Source organism: Dendrobates tinctorius, unplaced genomic scaffold, assembly GCF_039654945.1.
Source record: "Dendrobates tinctorius isolate UK_male_01 unplaced genomic scaffold, ASM3965494v1 ptg000077l, whole genome shotgun sequence".
NCBI classification, from domain to species: Eukaryota; Metazoa; Chordata; class Amphibia; order Anura; family Dendrobatidae; genus Dendrobates; species Dendrobates tinctorius.
The window spans coordinates 4,712,992-4,728,272 of NW_027361745.1; the positions used below are offsets into that span (position 1 = coordinate 4,712,992).

The 15,281-nt window shown below is 44.8% G+C and overlaps 1 protein-coding gene across 1 annotated transcript in view; it reads left to right on the forward strand.

The window, feature by feature from the left end:
- The window catches only part of LOC141096662 (vomeronasal type-2 receptor 26-like), a 244,634-nt gene extending 231,576 nt beyond the window's left edge, over positions 1 to 13,058 (forward strand). Inside the window, exon 5 of the mRNA XM_073583375.1 lies at positions 12,151 to 13,058. Coding sequence (XP_073439476.1) covers positions 12,151 to 13,058 — 908 coding nt within the window. The remainder of the gene's footprint in view (positions 1 to 12,150) is intronic.
- The last annotated feature ends 2,223 nt before the right edge of the window (positions 13,059 to 15,281 follow it).

Here is a 15,281-nt window from a genome sequence, read left to right on the forward strand (position 1 = left end):
TGACTGTTTTGCCCAGTGTTTTACAATTAAGCACATAATTATACAACTTGTTCGTTCTACCCAAGTGCATGACCTTACATTTATCCCCATTAAAGCTCATTTGCCATTTATCAGCTCAAGCTTCTAGTTTACATAAATCCTCCTGTAATATAAAATTGTCCTCCTCTGTATTAATTACCCTACAGAGTTTAGTGTCATCTGCAAATATTGAAATTCTACTCTCTATGCCCCCTACAAGGTCATTAATAAATATGTTAAAAAGAAGCGGGCCCAAAACTGACCCCTGTGGTACCCCACTGCTAACCGTGACCCAGTCCGAGTGTGCTCCATTAATAACCACCCTTTGTTTCCTATCCCTGAGCCAGCTCTTAACCCACCTACACATATTTTCCCCTATCCCCATTGTTCTCATTTTATGTATCAACCTTTTGTGTGGCACCGTATCAAAAGCTTTTGAAAAGTCCATGTACACCACGTCCACTGCATTCCCTTGGTCCAGTCCGGAACTTACCTCTTCATAAAAGCTTATCAGATTAGTCTGACAGGAACGGTCTCTTGTAAACCCATGTTGATATTGGGTCATAAGGTTATTCTTCTCCAGATACTCCAGTATAGTATCTCTTAGAAAACCCTCCAGGGTTTTACCCACAGTTGAGGTTAAACTTACTGGCCTATAATTTCCAAGTTCAGTTTTTGTCCCCTTTTTGAATATTGGCACCACATTTGCTATACGCCAGTCCTGTGGTACAGACCCTGTTATTATGGAATCTTTAAAGATTAAAAATAGTGGTCTATCTATGACTGTGCTTAATTCCTGCAGTACTCGGGGGTGTATCCCATCCGGGCCCGGGGATTTGTCAATTTTAGTGATTTGTAGACGCCGCCGTACTTCCTGCTGGGTTAAGCAGGTGACATTTAATGGAGAATTTTTATCCCTGATCATGTTATCCGTCATGGGATTTTCTTGTGTAAATACTGTTGAAAAAAAGTTATTTAGCATATTGGCTTTTTCCTCATCCACCATTTCACCCAGAGTATTTTTAAGGGGGCCAACACTATCATTTTTTAGCTTCTTACTATTTATGTAGTTAAAGAATATTTTGGGATTATTTTTACTTTCTCTGGCAATGAGTCTCTCTGTCTCAATCTTTGCTGTCTTGATTTGCTTTTTACAGAATTTATTTAATCTTCTGTATTTATTTAATGCCTCATCACTACCTACTTGCTTTAATTCTCTAAATGCTTTATTTTTATCTCTTATTGCGCCCCTTACTGCTCTATTTAGCCATAGTGGTTTCCTACTATTTCTCGCAGGTTTATTCCCATACGGTATATATTGTGCACAGGTCCTATTCAGGAGGATAATAAACGTCTCCCATTTTCTTTGTGTATTTTTATGTCTCAGGATATCGTCCCAGTTAATTGCACCAAGATCATCTCTCATCCGTTGGAAATTTGCCTTCCTGAAGTTTAGTGTCCTTGTAACCCCTCTACTACACATCTTATTAAAGGATACATGAAAACTTATTAATTTGTGATCACTATTACCCAAGTGACCCCCAACCCTTACATTTGATATGCGGTCTGGCCTGTTGGTTAATATTAGGTCTAGCAGTGCCCCCCCTCTTGTTGGGTCCTGAACCAGTTGTGAAAGGTAATTGTCTCTCATCGTTGTCAGAAACCTATTACCCTTGCTGGAACTGCAGGTTTCGGTTCCCCAATGTATTTCAGGGTAGTTGAAGTCCCCCATAATAATGACTTCTCCTTGAGTCGCTGCTCCATCTATTTGCTTTATGAGGATTTTCTCTGTAGCTTCCATTATTTTTGGAGATTTATAACAAACCCCTATCAGTAATTTATTATTTTTCCCCCCTCCCCTTATCTCTACCCACAGGGACACTACATTTTCATTAGATTCATATATATTATCACGAAGGATGGGTTTTAAGGATGATTTTACATATAAACACACGCCTCCCCCTCGCTTATTTGTTCGGTCATTTCTGAACAGACTATAGCCCTGTAAATTAACAGCCCAGTCATGGCTCTCATCCAGCCATGTCTCAGATATCCCCACCATGTCATAATTATGTTCCAACAACATTAACTCCAATTCCTCCATTTTGTTGGCGAGACTTCTGGCATTAGTATACATGCACTTTATGTATCTCTCTGTACCTCTATTCTTTCTTAAATTATTAACTGTTCTAACCCCACCCCCCATGCCACCTCCACCCCCAATGTCATTATTTGTGCCCAGGTCTCTATCTGCACTGTCTTCCCCTCCTATAAAAGGAATACCCTCCCCCCATCCCTAGTTTAAACACCCTTCCAACCTTCTAGCCATTTTCTCCCCCAACACAGCGGCACCCTCCCCATTGAGGTGCAGCCCGTCCCTAGCGTAGAACCTGTAGCCAACTGAGAAGTCGGCCCAGTTCTGCAGGAACCCAAACCCCTCCTTCCTACACCAATTCCTGAGCCACTTATTAACCTCCCTAATCTCCCGTTGCCTCTCTGGCGTGGCACGTGGTACAGGAAGTATTTCCGAAAATACCACCTTGGAGGTCCTTGCTTTAAGCTTACAGCCTAATTCCCTGAAATCATCTTTAAGGACCTTCCACCTACCTCTAACTTTATCATTTGTGCCAATGTGCACCATGACCGCTGGATCCTCTGCAGCCCCTCCCAGTAATCTGTCAACCCGATCAGCGATGTGTCGGACTCGAGCGCCAGGTAGGCAGCACACCGTTCGACGATCCCTGTCTTTGTGACAGATTGCCCTATCTGTTCCCCTAATAATTGAGTCTCCCACTACCAAAACCTGTCTGGCCTGCCCTGCTCTCCTATTTCCCCCCTTACTGGAGCAGACACTTCTCCGGCTTTCAGAGGACATGCCTTGCTGCAGCAGTGCTACTCCTGCACTAACACTCCCCTCATCTGCCAACTTAGCAAACTTATTGGGGTGTGCCAGATCAGGACTAGCCTCCCTGTGACAGCTAAATGGCCCACCCCCGAGGGGTTCATATACTGGCTTGGTATGGAGGCGCTGGAAGAAGACGCCGCCCCCGGAAGGAGGGGCAGAAGAAGCCAGTGGCGGGAAAGGGGCCGAGGCAGGAAGAAGAATGTGAGAACGCCATTTTGGATAGAGAGGGATGGAGGCCTGCGGAGCGCGGGGAAGCGGATCTCCCTGGTGCCATGGCTGATGGCTCCGACCCCGTCTCCGGAATGAACTACCAGCAGCTGGAGGATGAAATCACCGAACTGACCACCCGTCTGCAGCTGAGGCAGGAGGCCTTGGAGAAGTTGAGTCGGCAGCGTGCCCCGGAGGGGCCTACACCTGCGGGACCCTCTTCACCGGTACCCACCGCTACCACACCGGATTGTCCCCGGGCAGGGCTGATCTACACTTCCACACTGACCGTATGGCTGAGTGCCGCCTGCCCGGAGGAGTTACCGGAGGAACCGGGAGTGGAAGTGGAGCTCCCGCCCGGACCTGACACGGCTGCGCAGGTCCCCGCAGAGACCCCTGCGGACCCGGAGCCACCAACTGCTCCACCACCCCGGTGTTCTCGCCATCTCTTCCGGTGGATGTTCCAGCAGCTGCCCATCCTCTCAAGCCTGTACCGGAGCAGAGGCCGCACCGCCAGGAGGCCCCAGGTACGTCAGATGTCCCTCTACCTGGGAAGGCCCTGGGGTGTACCACGGTTGCAGCAGCTGGCCTGGTCATGCTGGATCTGGAGTGGGATCGGGAAGCCAGTCCCCGGGGGGAGCACCGGAACCCCTGATGGTGGCATCGCAGTATAAGACCAGCTTGGAGCAGGCCCGGGAGGAAAAGGAGGATGAAGAGAACTAGGCAAAATGCCGAGCCACCATATGGCAGCTGGCAGCCGAGCACCGTGCGAGGGAGCAGCACAAGTTGGCTGTACTAGGCCCTGACTTTGACCGCAAGGAGAAAACCCGTGCCGGTTACTTTGGTCCCCGGGATGCCGCCGGATGGGGCCAGGTTCTCAATGTGAACCAGGTGTGGGGGTTCAGGTTTATCTCGGATACCAAACGGATCGCCAACCTGTTCTTTAGTTGGAGAGACGTAGAGTCCCATCTGCACAAGGGACACCCGGCCCGGAACCTGCACCCAGGGGATTATGTGACTTTCACCTGACATGAGGGGCTCAGGGGGTGGTACGCCCTGAATATATGCCGTGTCCCAGAAGAGCTTATTGAGAGCTACAAGAAGAAGCGGCCTGTTGCTCCTCCACCCACAGTTGCCATTAATCCTGTGCAGGTACCTGCTTCCAGGAAACCGGCTACACTTGCATCTGTACCAGCACCAGCTCGGCAGTGCCATTCAGAACAGTTTCCCTGGAAGCAGCCTAAATCAAAGGTACTGGAGGTCACCAACTTCACCCCTTGGGAAGAAGAGTACCTGCGGGAAGTCAATGCATTTTTCAGCCCAGGAGGGGACCACAATTAGTCTAAAAGAAAATGATCTCGTTACCCAGGAGGGTTTTGTTGCACTAGTTGTGCCCTATTTTTTTTATCATGTTTTTCCTGTTGTTGCCTAGTTTTTGATTGGCAGCTTCTTCTACTTTGAACTACAGTGATCACGAACTTGGAGTGTATCACAAACTTTCTTGTAAATAGTTTGCACCACTTTAGGTGCTCTCTCTTGGTTTTACATAAGGACACTTTGCGAAGATAATGTTTTACATAAGGACACTTTGCGAAGATAGTGTTTTGCATGGACGCTTTTCGAAGAATGATGTCTACCTCAAAGAAAAGGACACTGCAAGATAGCTAGATAAGAATTGTTGGTAATATTCAAGAATGAGTACCTCCTATACTAGGAAGATTAGTATAAGAAATGTTTGTTCTGCATTGCAAAATTTTTGTATGTTTCCTTGCTGTTAACTCTGTTTACCTTGCAGCCCGTGGATGTGCTGTGTTTAACGGGGGGGTATGTGGCTCCCCTGAGGCTCAGTCGCCACAGAGGTACTGCACCTTCTCCTAAGGTGTAGTGCCCCACCGTCCAGGTAAGGTGGGAACTCCTGACCACGCTCCACACCTGCATCCCACATAGCAGGGTAGTTCAGCACATCCACATTGAGGGTGACCCTTTTCCACCTAGATTCTCTGGGAGCACCCTTGGTGGTTCCCTGCTTGGAACACTGGACATGCTGGGAGGTGGGTGGAGTTAGATATAAAAGAGGGGGAAAGAGTAGAATTACAGGTCAGTCTGACGGGAGGTCAGTCGGGAAGACAGTCAGTCAGGAGAGTCTGAGGACTGGTCTGAGATGAAGGAGATCCCTAGAAGAGGGATAGAAGAAGGAGAGCTGCAGCTGCCTCAGTGATCTGAGCAAGCTGGCACGAGAAGGGGACAAGAAAGAGAGAGACGTAGAACTGTAATCTAAGCTTCCATAGGAGAGAGGGAGAAGGGAACAGAGAGGACGTGGGTTGGAGTGAGAACCCTGCCTACAGGTTCCAGCGCAAGGCCGGGGCCCGGTCTCTGAGGTTGTATGGACACCTATGGTTCTGCAGCAGACACCGGTGGAGTAGTTGGCTGTAAATGCACTACTCCCAACTAAGACTTGAGGGCACAACAGCAACGTGGATAGAGAGCCGGGAGTGAGGCGTCCCCGAAGCAGGCTACAGCTGTCTGCTGTGCAAGTAGAGTTCTAGTAACATCTGTCAGGAGGCATGTCAGGGTAACTAAGTACTGGAGTGCTTCACACTTAAAGGCGCATTGGAGGAGTCGTTGAGAGAGGCACATGTTGGCGGAGTGTTGGAAGGGAGCATTCCATCTTGCCTGAAGGTTGGCTGAGTCTCTGCCCCGGAGGACACGGTACGGAGGCAGGCACCTGTGTGCACAACGAACTGTGAGTAAAGCTTTGGAACTAAAAGCCTTGGTGTCCTCCGCTTATTCTCACGCCAACACCACCAGCACTGCTACATCTGAGTATCAGCACCACACTGCCTGCGCCTCTCCTCCAACATCGCATCTACACTGCCCTGGGACTACAGCTCCACCTGTGGGGAACTACACCATCTTTGCTGCACCATATCATCAGTCCCAGCGGATCTGTATGCAGCGTTGGCCTAACATCTCATTTGCCAAACACCACAGGTGGCGTCACGAACTATTCATCTAAGCCATTACATTAAACCACCATTGCTTGGGCGCCTAGGGCCACAGACCGGGTCACCGCCACCGCAACACATCCCCCTGACACCGGCCCGGTAAAGAGTACCCCACAGCCCTGGGAGGGCGACCCAAGTATATCAGAGGGCAATCCAGGAATCTCTCCAATGAACTGTTTGTACCAAGGACTGTGACAAGAACAAGGGGGCATTCTCTTTGTTTGGAGGAAAGACAATTTCTCCACCAGCATAGAAGAGGGTTCTCCATGGTAAGAGCATTGAGGCTCTGGAATTCTCTTCCTGAGGAAGTGGTGATGGCCAACTCACTGAATGAATTTAAGAAAGGAATGGATGCTTTTCTTGTGAGTAACAGTATAGAAGGTTACGAATAACAGAATATTATAGGTAGATGGTTGACCCAGCTTAGAGGAAGGAATTTTTTTCCCTATGGATAAAATTGGCTTCTACTCTGTGGGTTTTTTGCCTTCCCCAGGATCAACAATGCAGAACAGCTGCACTAAAAATAGGCTGAACTAGATGGACATAAGGTCTTCCTTCAGCCTTCAAAACTATGTTACTATGTTACCACGTTTTTGGACAGCTACAGCCCTGCCAGATAACCGCTGCTGCGATGACGAAGCCTGCTGCGGATCCTTCATCGACGACATCTTCTTCATCTGGCAAGGGACACCTGATGAACTCATTGTGTTCATTTCAGAGCTTAACAACAATCTATAATAATAAATGCCCTAAGCAGCTTCCGGTTGTAACAACTTCCGTCCAGTTGTAACCGGTGACGTCACCACACACACGCACATGTTAACCCTCAACACACCACACCGCCTCAACACACACTCCTCTCACCTTTCACCTCCACTCACGTCCACTCACTCTTTCACTCCACATATGTTCCTTTCTCTCACTCCGTTTCTCATACTCACACCGTCATCGTCGCTGCCCCGACATCTTCCTCCGCCGCCGCGATCCTGGATCCAGACGTTCTCCAGGCCACCGACATGTTCTTGCGGCGACGCCATCTTGGATTTCGTGAAATCCCGCGATATTCAAGATGGCGTCGCCGCAAGAACATGTCGCTGGCGTGGACGACTCGGATCCAAAAAGATGGCGTCGGCGAAATCTCGCGAGATTACGCCGACGCCATTTTGGATCCCGATGTCGTCCACGCCGGCGACATGTTCTTGCGGCGACGCCATTTTGGATCGGCGAAATCCCGCGATAGTCAAGATGGCGTCGCCGCAAGAACATGTCGCCGGCGAGGACGACGTCGGGATCCAAAATGGCGTCGGCGAAAACTCGTGAGATTTCGCCGACGCCATTTTGGATCCCGACGTCGTCCACGCCGGCGACGTGTTCTTCCGGCGACGCTATCTTGACTATCGCGGGATTTCACAATACTCAAGATGGCGTCGCCGCAAGAACATGTCGCCGGCGTGGACAACGTCTGGATCCAGGATGGCGCCGGCGGAAGAAGATGTCGGGGATCGTGGAGCAGCGGCGATGACGGCGTGAGTATAAGAGACGGAGTGAGAGAAGGGGTCGTATGTGGAGTGAAAGAGTGAGTGGAGATGGTGAAAGGTGAGAGGAGTGTGTGTTGAGGAGTGTGTGTGTTGAGGGTTAACATGGCAAGAGGTGTGATGCTATCGCATCCTCCCGATGCGATAGCATCGGGCCACAATCTAGTAACAAGAATATTCTTCTGACATATTCCTCACATTACCATGTCATTGATTTCCTGGATGTCCAAATTAGGCGAGATGATAATAATGTTTTACAGACTAATATTTTTCGGAAGCCAACGCCCGTAAATACCTTGTTTCATGCCACATCTGCCCATCCTCAGTCGGCTGTTAAGTCCGTACCGATTGGTCAATTTCTTAGACTTAGAAGAATCTGTTGTTTCAATGATGATTTTGAAAATCAAGCACAAGTACTCAAGAATAGATTTTATGATCGTGGTTACAGCCGTCAGGTTGTCAAACGGCCATATCTGAGAGCGAAAAATTCCACACGAAATGAATTGTTATACTCTAATAAATCACATAAAACAACTGATAAAGTGCGGTTTTTACAAAATTTAATGCCCAGTCTGAATCCATCCGTGAATGTCTGAATAGAGTCTGGCCAATTTTACGTGCAGATTCCATGTTGGCCACATACTGACCAAAAAGGCCACAAATAACATTCCGTTGTGCTGATAACCTGAGGGATTATCTAGAGAAGAGTCACTACATGCCCAAACCAAAACTTTTTTGGACAAATTTCCGGTGACAAATATGGGATCATTCCCAAGTGGTAATTGTGTGGCTTGTCCAAATACGGAACGGGCAAGTAGTATTTTCAATCAAGATGACACCTGTAACTATAAGATCAGACATCATATATCTTGGTGGTATACTTTGCCACATGCCCATAATCAGATACATATAGGTCTAACAGCAAGACAATAGAAAATCAGGACATGGGAACACATTTTAGGGATTAAGGCAGCTGAAAATGAGAAAGGTATTAACAACCTGAAGACCATTCCAAAACATTTCAAACTCCACCATAATTGTGACAGCTCCCAATTTAGAGTAAGAGGGATAGACTTGATCAAATCCAATTTTAGGGGCACGAAAATCAGTCAAAAACTTGCACAGTGTGAAACAAAATGGATTTGGACACTGAATACCCTGCATCTGTTTGGTTTAAATGAGAATAATAGTTTTGCCCCATTCCTTTGCCGATTTTAATATTTTTAATATTTCTGTATTATTTTATTGTATACTTAATCACTTTATGCTTCGCTTCTAGGAGTTATTTTAAATATTAATATATTAATATATACATATATAAATTTAGTATATACACCATCGGTCAATAAGTTATATTTTGATATATGTTTTTAGATATTTTATTAATTATTATTTTGCATTATGAAGAAATTCACATCTCCTATGTACATTGATTCTGATGGATGATACAGACCCTACTTCTCCATACGTACCTGGATATTCTGGAAACCTGTGATGAAGCATTTCAAGACAAGAATCATTAATATTTTCTATATTTTATATTATGTATCAGTAGTAGTATTAATTCTGTAGGTGCTATCATGCATGTATGTATGCAGATAATAATTTTATTCACGTTATTTACTATATAGATATGTTTACTCATTTGAGTTCATACATACTACACTTATTCTCTATGTTTTATTTTTTTATTTTCATTTTTATTACCCAATTTTTGATAAGTAATATAGATCAAGGACATTATTATTGCATTATATTTATGTGCATATATTAATTTTTTTGTGCACAATTTTTGCATAATATGTATTTTACTCTTAATTTATTAATATCCACTATGTCTATATATTTATTAAAATTCACGTATATGTATATAATATGATAGATCTGTTGATTATTATTAATTAGTACTATGGATACATTTATTCTATTTATATAATAATCCTCAGGTTTAACCCCTTTTCTTCTTGCCGACATGTGTGTATAGCCCCTACAGTAGATGGACTTCACCCCTGATCGCGGTACGCGCGCTGTGCAGTGTTACGTTGATGGTCTCCGTGCCCTGTCGCGTCTCTATATGTTAAATTGTTGCCATGGATACATGACGCGGCGTGCATGGTCTCCTCCTCGCTTCCTGCCGTGGGCGCGTCACATACGCGCTCAGTGGTGCACTCTAATATCCTCCGTGTTACTAAGGACGCTCCTTTCTGTTGTGATCACAACATATCATATCATCATAGCGTTTGTTACTGACTTCCTGTCCTGCGCTATTGAAAACCATCTCACAACAGAGGACGCCGTCTACTGGTAAGATGACGCTGTGTCACATGATCAGCATCATGTGAACTATTTCCGGTCCTGTGCAATAGACTCTTTGATCCTATGCCCACAGTATACTGGTGATATGCGCAGCACTGAGTGTCTCTATGTGATTTCAGCACGTCAAACCTCTTCCGTACACAGTTTTCTTCTGATTGGCTGTTTCCTTTCACACCCCCATGTTGGATTGGCCCTCTATTGCATAACTACTTTCCTCTCTCCTACTAGCGCCACCCCCTGACGAAGGCTAATTGCCAAAACGCGTGTTGGGGAGGGTGCTTGTCCAGGAGACCAGGAGCCACTTTCTTGTAAGTCACTTTATTACAATTTAGGATATATATCTTTTTTGGCACATTTTGTATTTTGCTTATTTGCACAATTTTTTGATAAGATTTTTTGTAATATTTAAAAAACAGAATAATATTTTTGTATTAATTCATAGATACCTGTCCATGATATCCACATTTATTATTATACTAGCTGAAGAGCCCGGCGTTGCCTGGGCATAGTAACCAACTGTGGTTATAACAAATTATAATGATTATATTGCACATAAAATCTGTGCATCTAATCCTATCCTGTGTGATACTGACTGCTGAGCCGTGTATCTAATCCTCTCCTGTGTGATACTGGGCTCCCCCTGCAGTCTGTGTCAGAGGGTGGTCTGTGTTGGCACGGTAATACATTGTGTTATTTCCAGCTTTACAGAAGGACGATAACACCATAGAAATGATAAGAATAATCGGCCTTCATTACCACAACTGTCTACAAAGAAAACTGTTACTGATAGCGACCAATCACAGCTCATTTTTCATCTTTTAAACAGCTCTGGGACGGCATGGCGAGTTTTGAGTGGCGACTTTTGTGTTTGGACTTTTATGTGGCGAGGTTGGTGTGTGTGTGGTGAAATGTGTGCTGAGGGTGGTATATGTGGTGAAGCACGTGGTAGTGTTTGGCGCATTTTGTGTGTGTGTTCATATCCCCATGTGTGGTGAGTATCCCATGTCAAAGCCCCACCTTAGCAACTGTACGGTATATACTCTTTGGCGCCATCGCTCTCATTATTTCAGTCCCCCTTGTTCACATCTGGCAGCTGTCAATTTGCCTCCAACACTTTTCCTTTCACTTTTCCCCATTATGAAGATAGGGGCTAAATTGTTTGGTGAATTGGAATGCGCGGGGTTAAAATTTCGCCTCACAACATAGCCTATGACGCTCTCGGGGTCCAGACGTGTGACTGTGCAAAATTTTGTGGCTGTAGCTGCGACGGTGCGGATGCCTATCCCGGACACACACACATACACACACATACACGTGTACATACATACACACATACATACATACATACACGTATACACACACACACACACACATACATACATACACAAATACATACATACACAGATACATACACACAGTTTGAGCTTTATATATTAGATATACAAATGGACAATTTTCATCCTTATTATGTATACTGCTATAATGGATAATATATCTGACATTGATTTTTAAATTGTTTTTTAACCTGTGATACCAATAAAATATTAATAATATTCATCAAATGGATGGTATATCGGGTTCTTCTTGGTGTTTTCTGTAAAGTAACAAGCAGAGCTCATCTTCCTCGGGTCCAGCACACAGTAGATGGCACAAGCCGCTGAGCTCTGTGTTTGGCTGCAGTGACGCCGGGCTCCTAAGTAGTAACATGTTATCTGTGTTTTATCGCTGCGGCCAAAAAATGTCTATCTTACTGAACAAACTGTCTAATTTCAATGTCTTTGTGATCCCAGGACCTTATTGTGAGGGTGTGAAGGGTTGTGTGCTCTAAAAAAAGTTTTGTCTGTCTTTGTATTTTGTCCAATTTGTCCAGAAAAAAAGGAGACGGCGACCCTGCATGGAGAAAACACCTGAGATTTCATGCTTCTACTGAGAGAGATGTGACCGGCGATGTGCATTTAGTCCATCCAATAAAACTTATCTGTATCTAACATTGAGGGAATGAAAGATATTAGGCGGATTCACAGAGAGACAGAAAGATAGATAATAGATGATAGACAGATAATAGATTCAGAGACAGACAGAAAGATAGATAATAGATAATAGATAGATAACAGATAGTTATTCTTCCCACAATAAATTAACACATTGTGAAATTTTCCTACAGACAGCGAGAGCTGCATGAAATGCCAAAGTGACAAATGGCCAAATGAGAAGAGAGACCAATGTCTGCCTAAAGTGATGGAATTCATCTCTTACCAGAATGACACAATGGCTTCTGTACTCTCCTGTATCTCGGTCTTCGGATGTCTTGTGACCGGCTTCACATTTGGGATATTTATTTCCTACCGGGACACTCCTATTGTGAGAGCCAATAACCGGAACCTGAGTTACCTCCTCCTGGTCTCCATCTTTCTCAGCTTTCTCTCTGTGTTTTTGTTCCTTGGTCGTCCCAATGATGTAACTTGTAGATTACGTGAAACCAGTTTTGGATTTTTCTTCTCAGTAGCCGTCTCTTCACTTCTCGCCAAGACTGTCATGGTTTGTGTTGCTTTTAAGTCCACCAAGCCTGGAAGCACTTGGAGAAAATGGCTGAATGTCAAACTGCCCTATACTATAGTGTTGTCATGTTCATCCCTTCAGGTTGTAATCTGTGTTTTCTGGTTGTCTATTTCTCCCCCATTCCAAGACCTGGACATTGAGTCTTATCCTGGGATTCTCATCATTCAGTGTAATGAAGGCTCAGATATCTGGTTCTACTCCATGTTGGGTTATCTGGGGCTCCTGGCAGCTGTGAACTTTGTCCTGGCTTTCTTGGTGAGGACATTACCGGACAGTTTCAATGAGGCCAAGTACATCACCTTCAGCATGCTGGTGTTCCTCAGTGTCTGGATTTCCATGATCCCGGCTTATCTGAGCACCAGAGGGAAGACCATGGTGGCTGTGGAGATATTTGCAGTGATGGCTTCCAGTGCTGGACTTTTAGGTTGTGTGTTTTTCCCTAAATGCTTTATTATTTTGTTTAAATCTGAAATGAATAAAAAAACGGAGCTGCTCGGAAAAAGAAAGGAATGACTGCCCAATATGAGGAACCACTGATAATAATGACTAATTCTGTACATTAATCCCATAGAAACCATTATAAAGTAAGATGCAAGATTCTCTATCAACCTGTGTATGAAAGAAACATTTACACATTTCTTATCCCGTTACCTCCAGTAATTGATGCATTTATCAGGACGTCCCATATTTGTATTAGAGAAATGTAGAAATTTCTCTGTGGTTTTGGTAAATTATCTGCTTCCTCCTTAAAGAGAATCTTTTACCAGTTTCTCCATGATAAACCGGACTCATCATGGAATAGTGGCTGCAGAGCTGAACACAACACAGCTTTTATCATATAACTAGCTGAAGAGCCCGGCGCTGCCCGGGCATAGTAACTAACTGAGGTTAGTTATAGCAAATTATAATTATCCTCCATCCCATAGTCCTGTGCCCATATACCCATCATACATATCCACGATCCCATAAGCCCGTGCCCATATACCCATCAAACATCCTCCATCCCATAGTCCCATGCCCATATACCCATCATACATATCCGCCATCCCATAGTCCCATGCCCATATACCCATCATACATATTTGCCATCCCATAGTCCCGTGCCCATATAAATATCCGCCATCCCATAGTCCCATGCCCATATACCCGTCAAACATATCCTCCATCCCATAGTCCAGTGCCCATATACCCATCACACATCCTCCATCCCATAGTCAACCATTATGACATCATAATGAGCGGCTGCAGGGCTTGCAACCTATGATGACATCAGCGTCGCCATGGCAACCATTGTGACATCATAATGAGGGGCGGGGCTTGATACGCACACACTGCTTCCCCAGTATGAAATAGGGGCATTATGACATCATAATGAGGGGCGGGGCTTGACACACACTTTTTCCCCAGTATGTAGATAGGGGCAAAATTGTTTGGTGAATTGGAACGCGCAGGGTTAAAATTTCACCTCACAACATAGCTTAGGACGCTCTCGGGGTCCAGACGTGTGACTGTGCCAAATTTTGTGGCTGTAGCTGCGACGATGCGGATGCCTATCCCGGACATACACACATACACACACACATACTGTACATACATACATACATATATACACACATACACACATACATACATACACACATACATACATACACACATACACACACACTTTGAGCTTTATATATTAGATTTCTCATCTCCACTGTGGAGATACGAGATTAGAAATATAGGTTATAATTTATGAAGAGCCCACCTGGGCATGACCAGAGATTTTTATCTGGGAGTGTGCAGGGAAAAAAGGAACATGTCTCTAGAATGTCAGAATAACCTTCTTTCTCCTATGATAGTAATGATAGATCGTCCTGCTCTCTGTCCTGATCTCTGCCCAATATCTTCTGCAGAGTGTGATTACAAACATCTTTATCTTTCATCTCTCAGCAGTGAGTGTGGGAGGAGGAATTACAGCTGTACTGACCGTCCATTGAGGAGAGTGCTGCAACTGCAGAAGTGTTTGTAATCACAACCAGCTCAACTCCCCTTTCCCCCTCACTGACTGCTGTGAAATGAAAGGCACAGGTCCATCTCAAAAAATTAGAATATCTTCAAAAAGTTAATTTATTTCAGTTCTTCAATACAAAAAGTGAAACTCATATATATAGTCATTACACACAGAGTGATCTATTTCACGTGTTTATTTCTGGTAATGTTGATGATTATGGCTTACAGCCAATGAAATCCAAAAGTCATTATCTCAGTATACTAGAATACTTAGTAACACTACCTTGAAAAAATGGTTTTAAAATCTGAAATGCTTGTCTACTGAAATATATGTTCAGTAAATGCACTCAGTGCTTGGTCAGGGCTCATTTGTGATCAATTACTGCATCAATTTGGCGTGGCACGGAGGCGATCAGCCTGTGGCACTGCTGAGGGGTTATGGAAGCCCAGGTTGCTTTGATAGCAGCCTTCAGCTCGTCTGCGTTGATGGGGCTTGTGTCTCTCATCTTCCTCTTGACAATACCCCATAGATTTTCTATGGGGTTAAGTTCAGGCAAGTTTGCTGGCCTGTTAAGCACAGTGATACTGCGGTTTTTAAACCAGGTATTGGTACTTTTGGCAGTGTGGACAGGTGCCAAGTCCTGCTGGATAATGAAATGTCCTTCTACAAAAAGCTTGTCAGCAGAGGGAAGCATGAAGTGCTCTAAAATGTCCAAGTGGATGGCTGTGCTGACGTTGGTC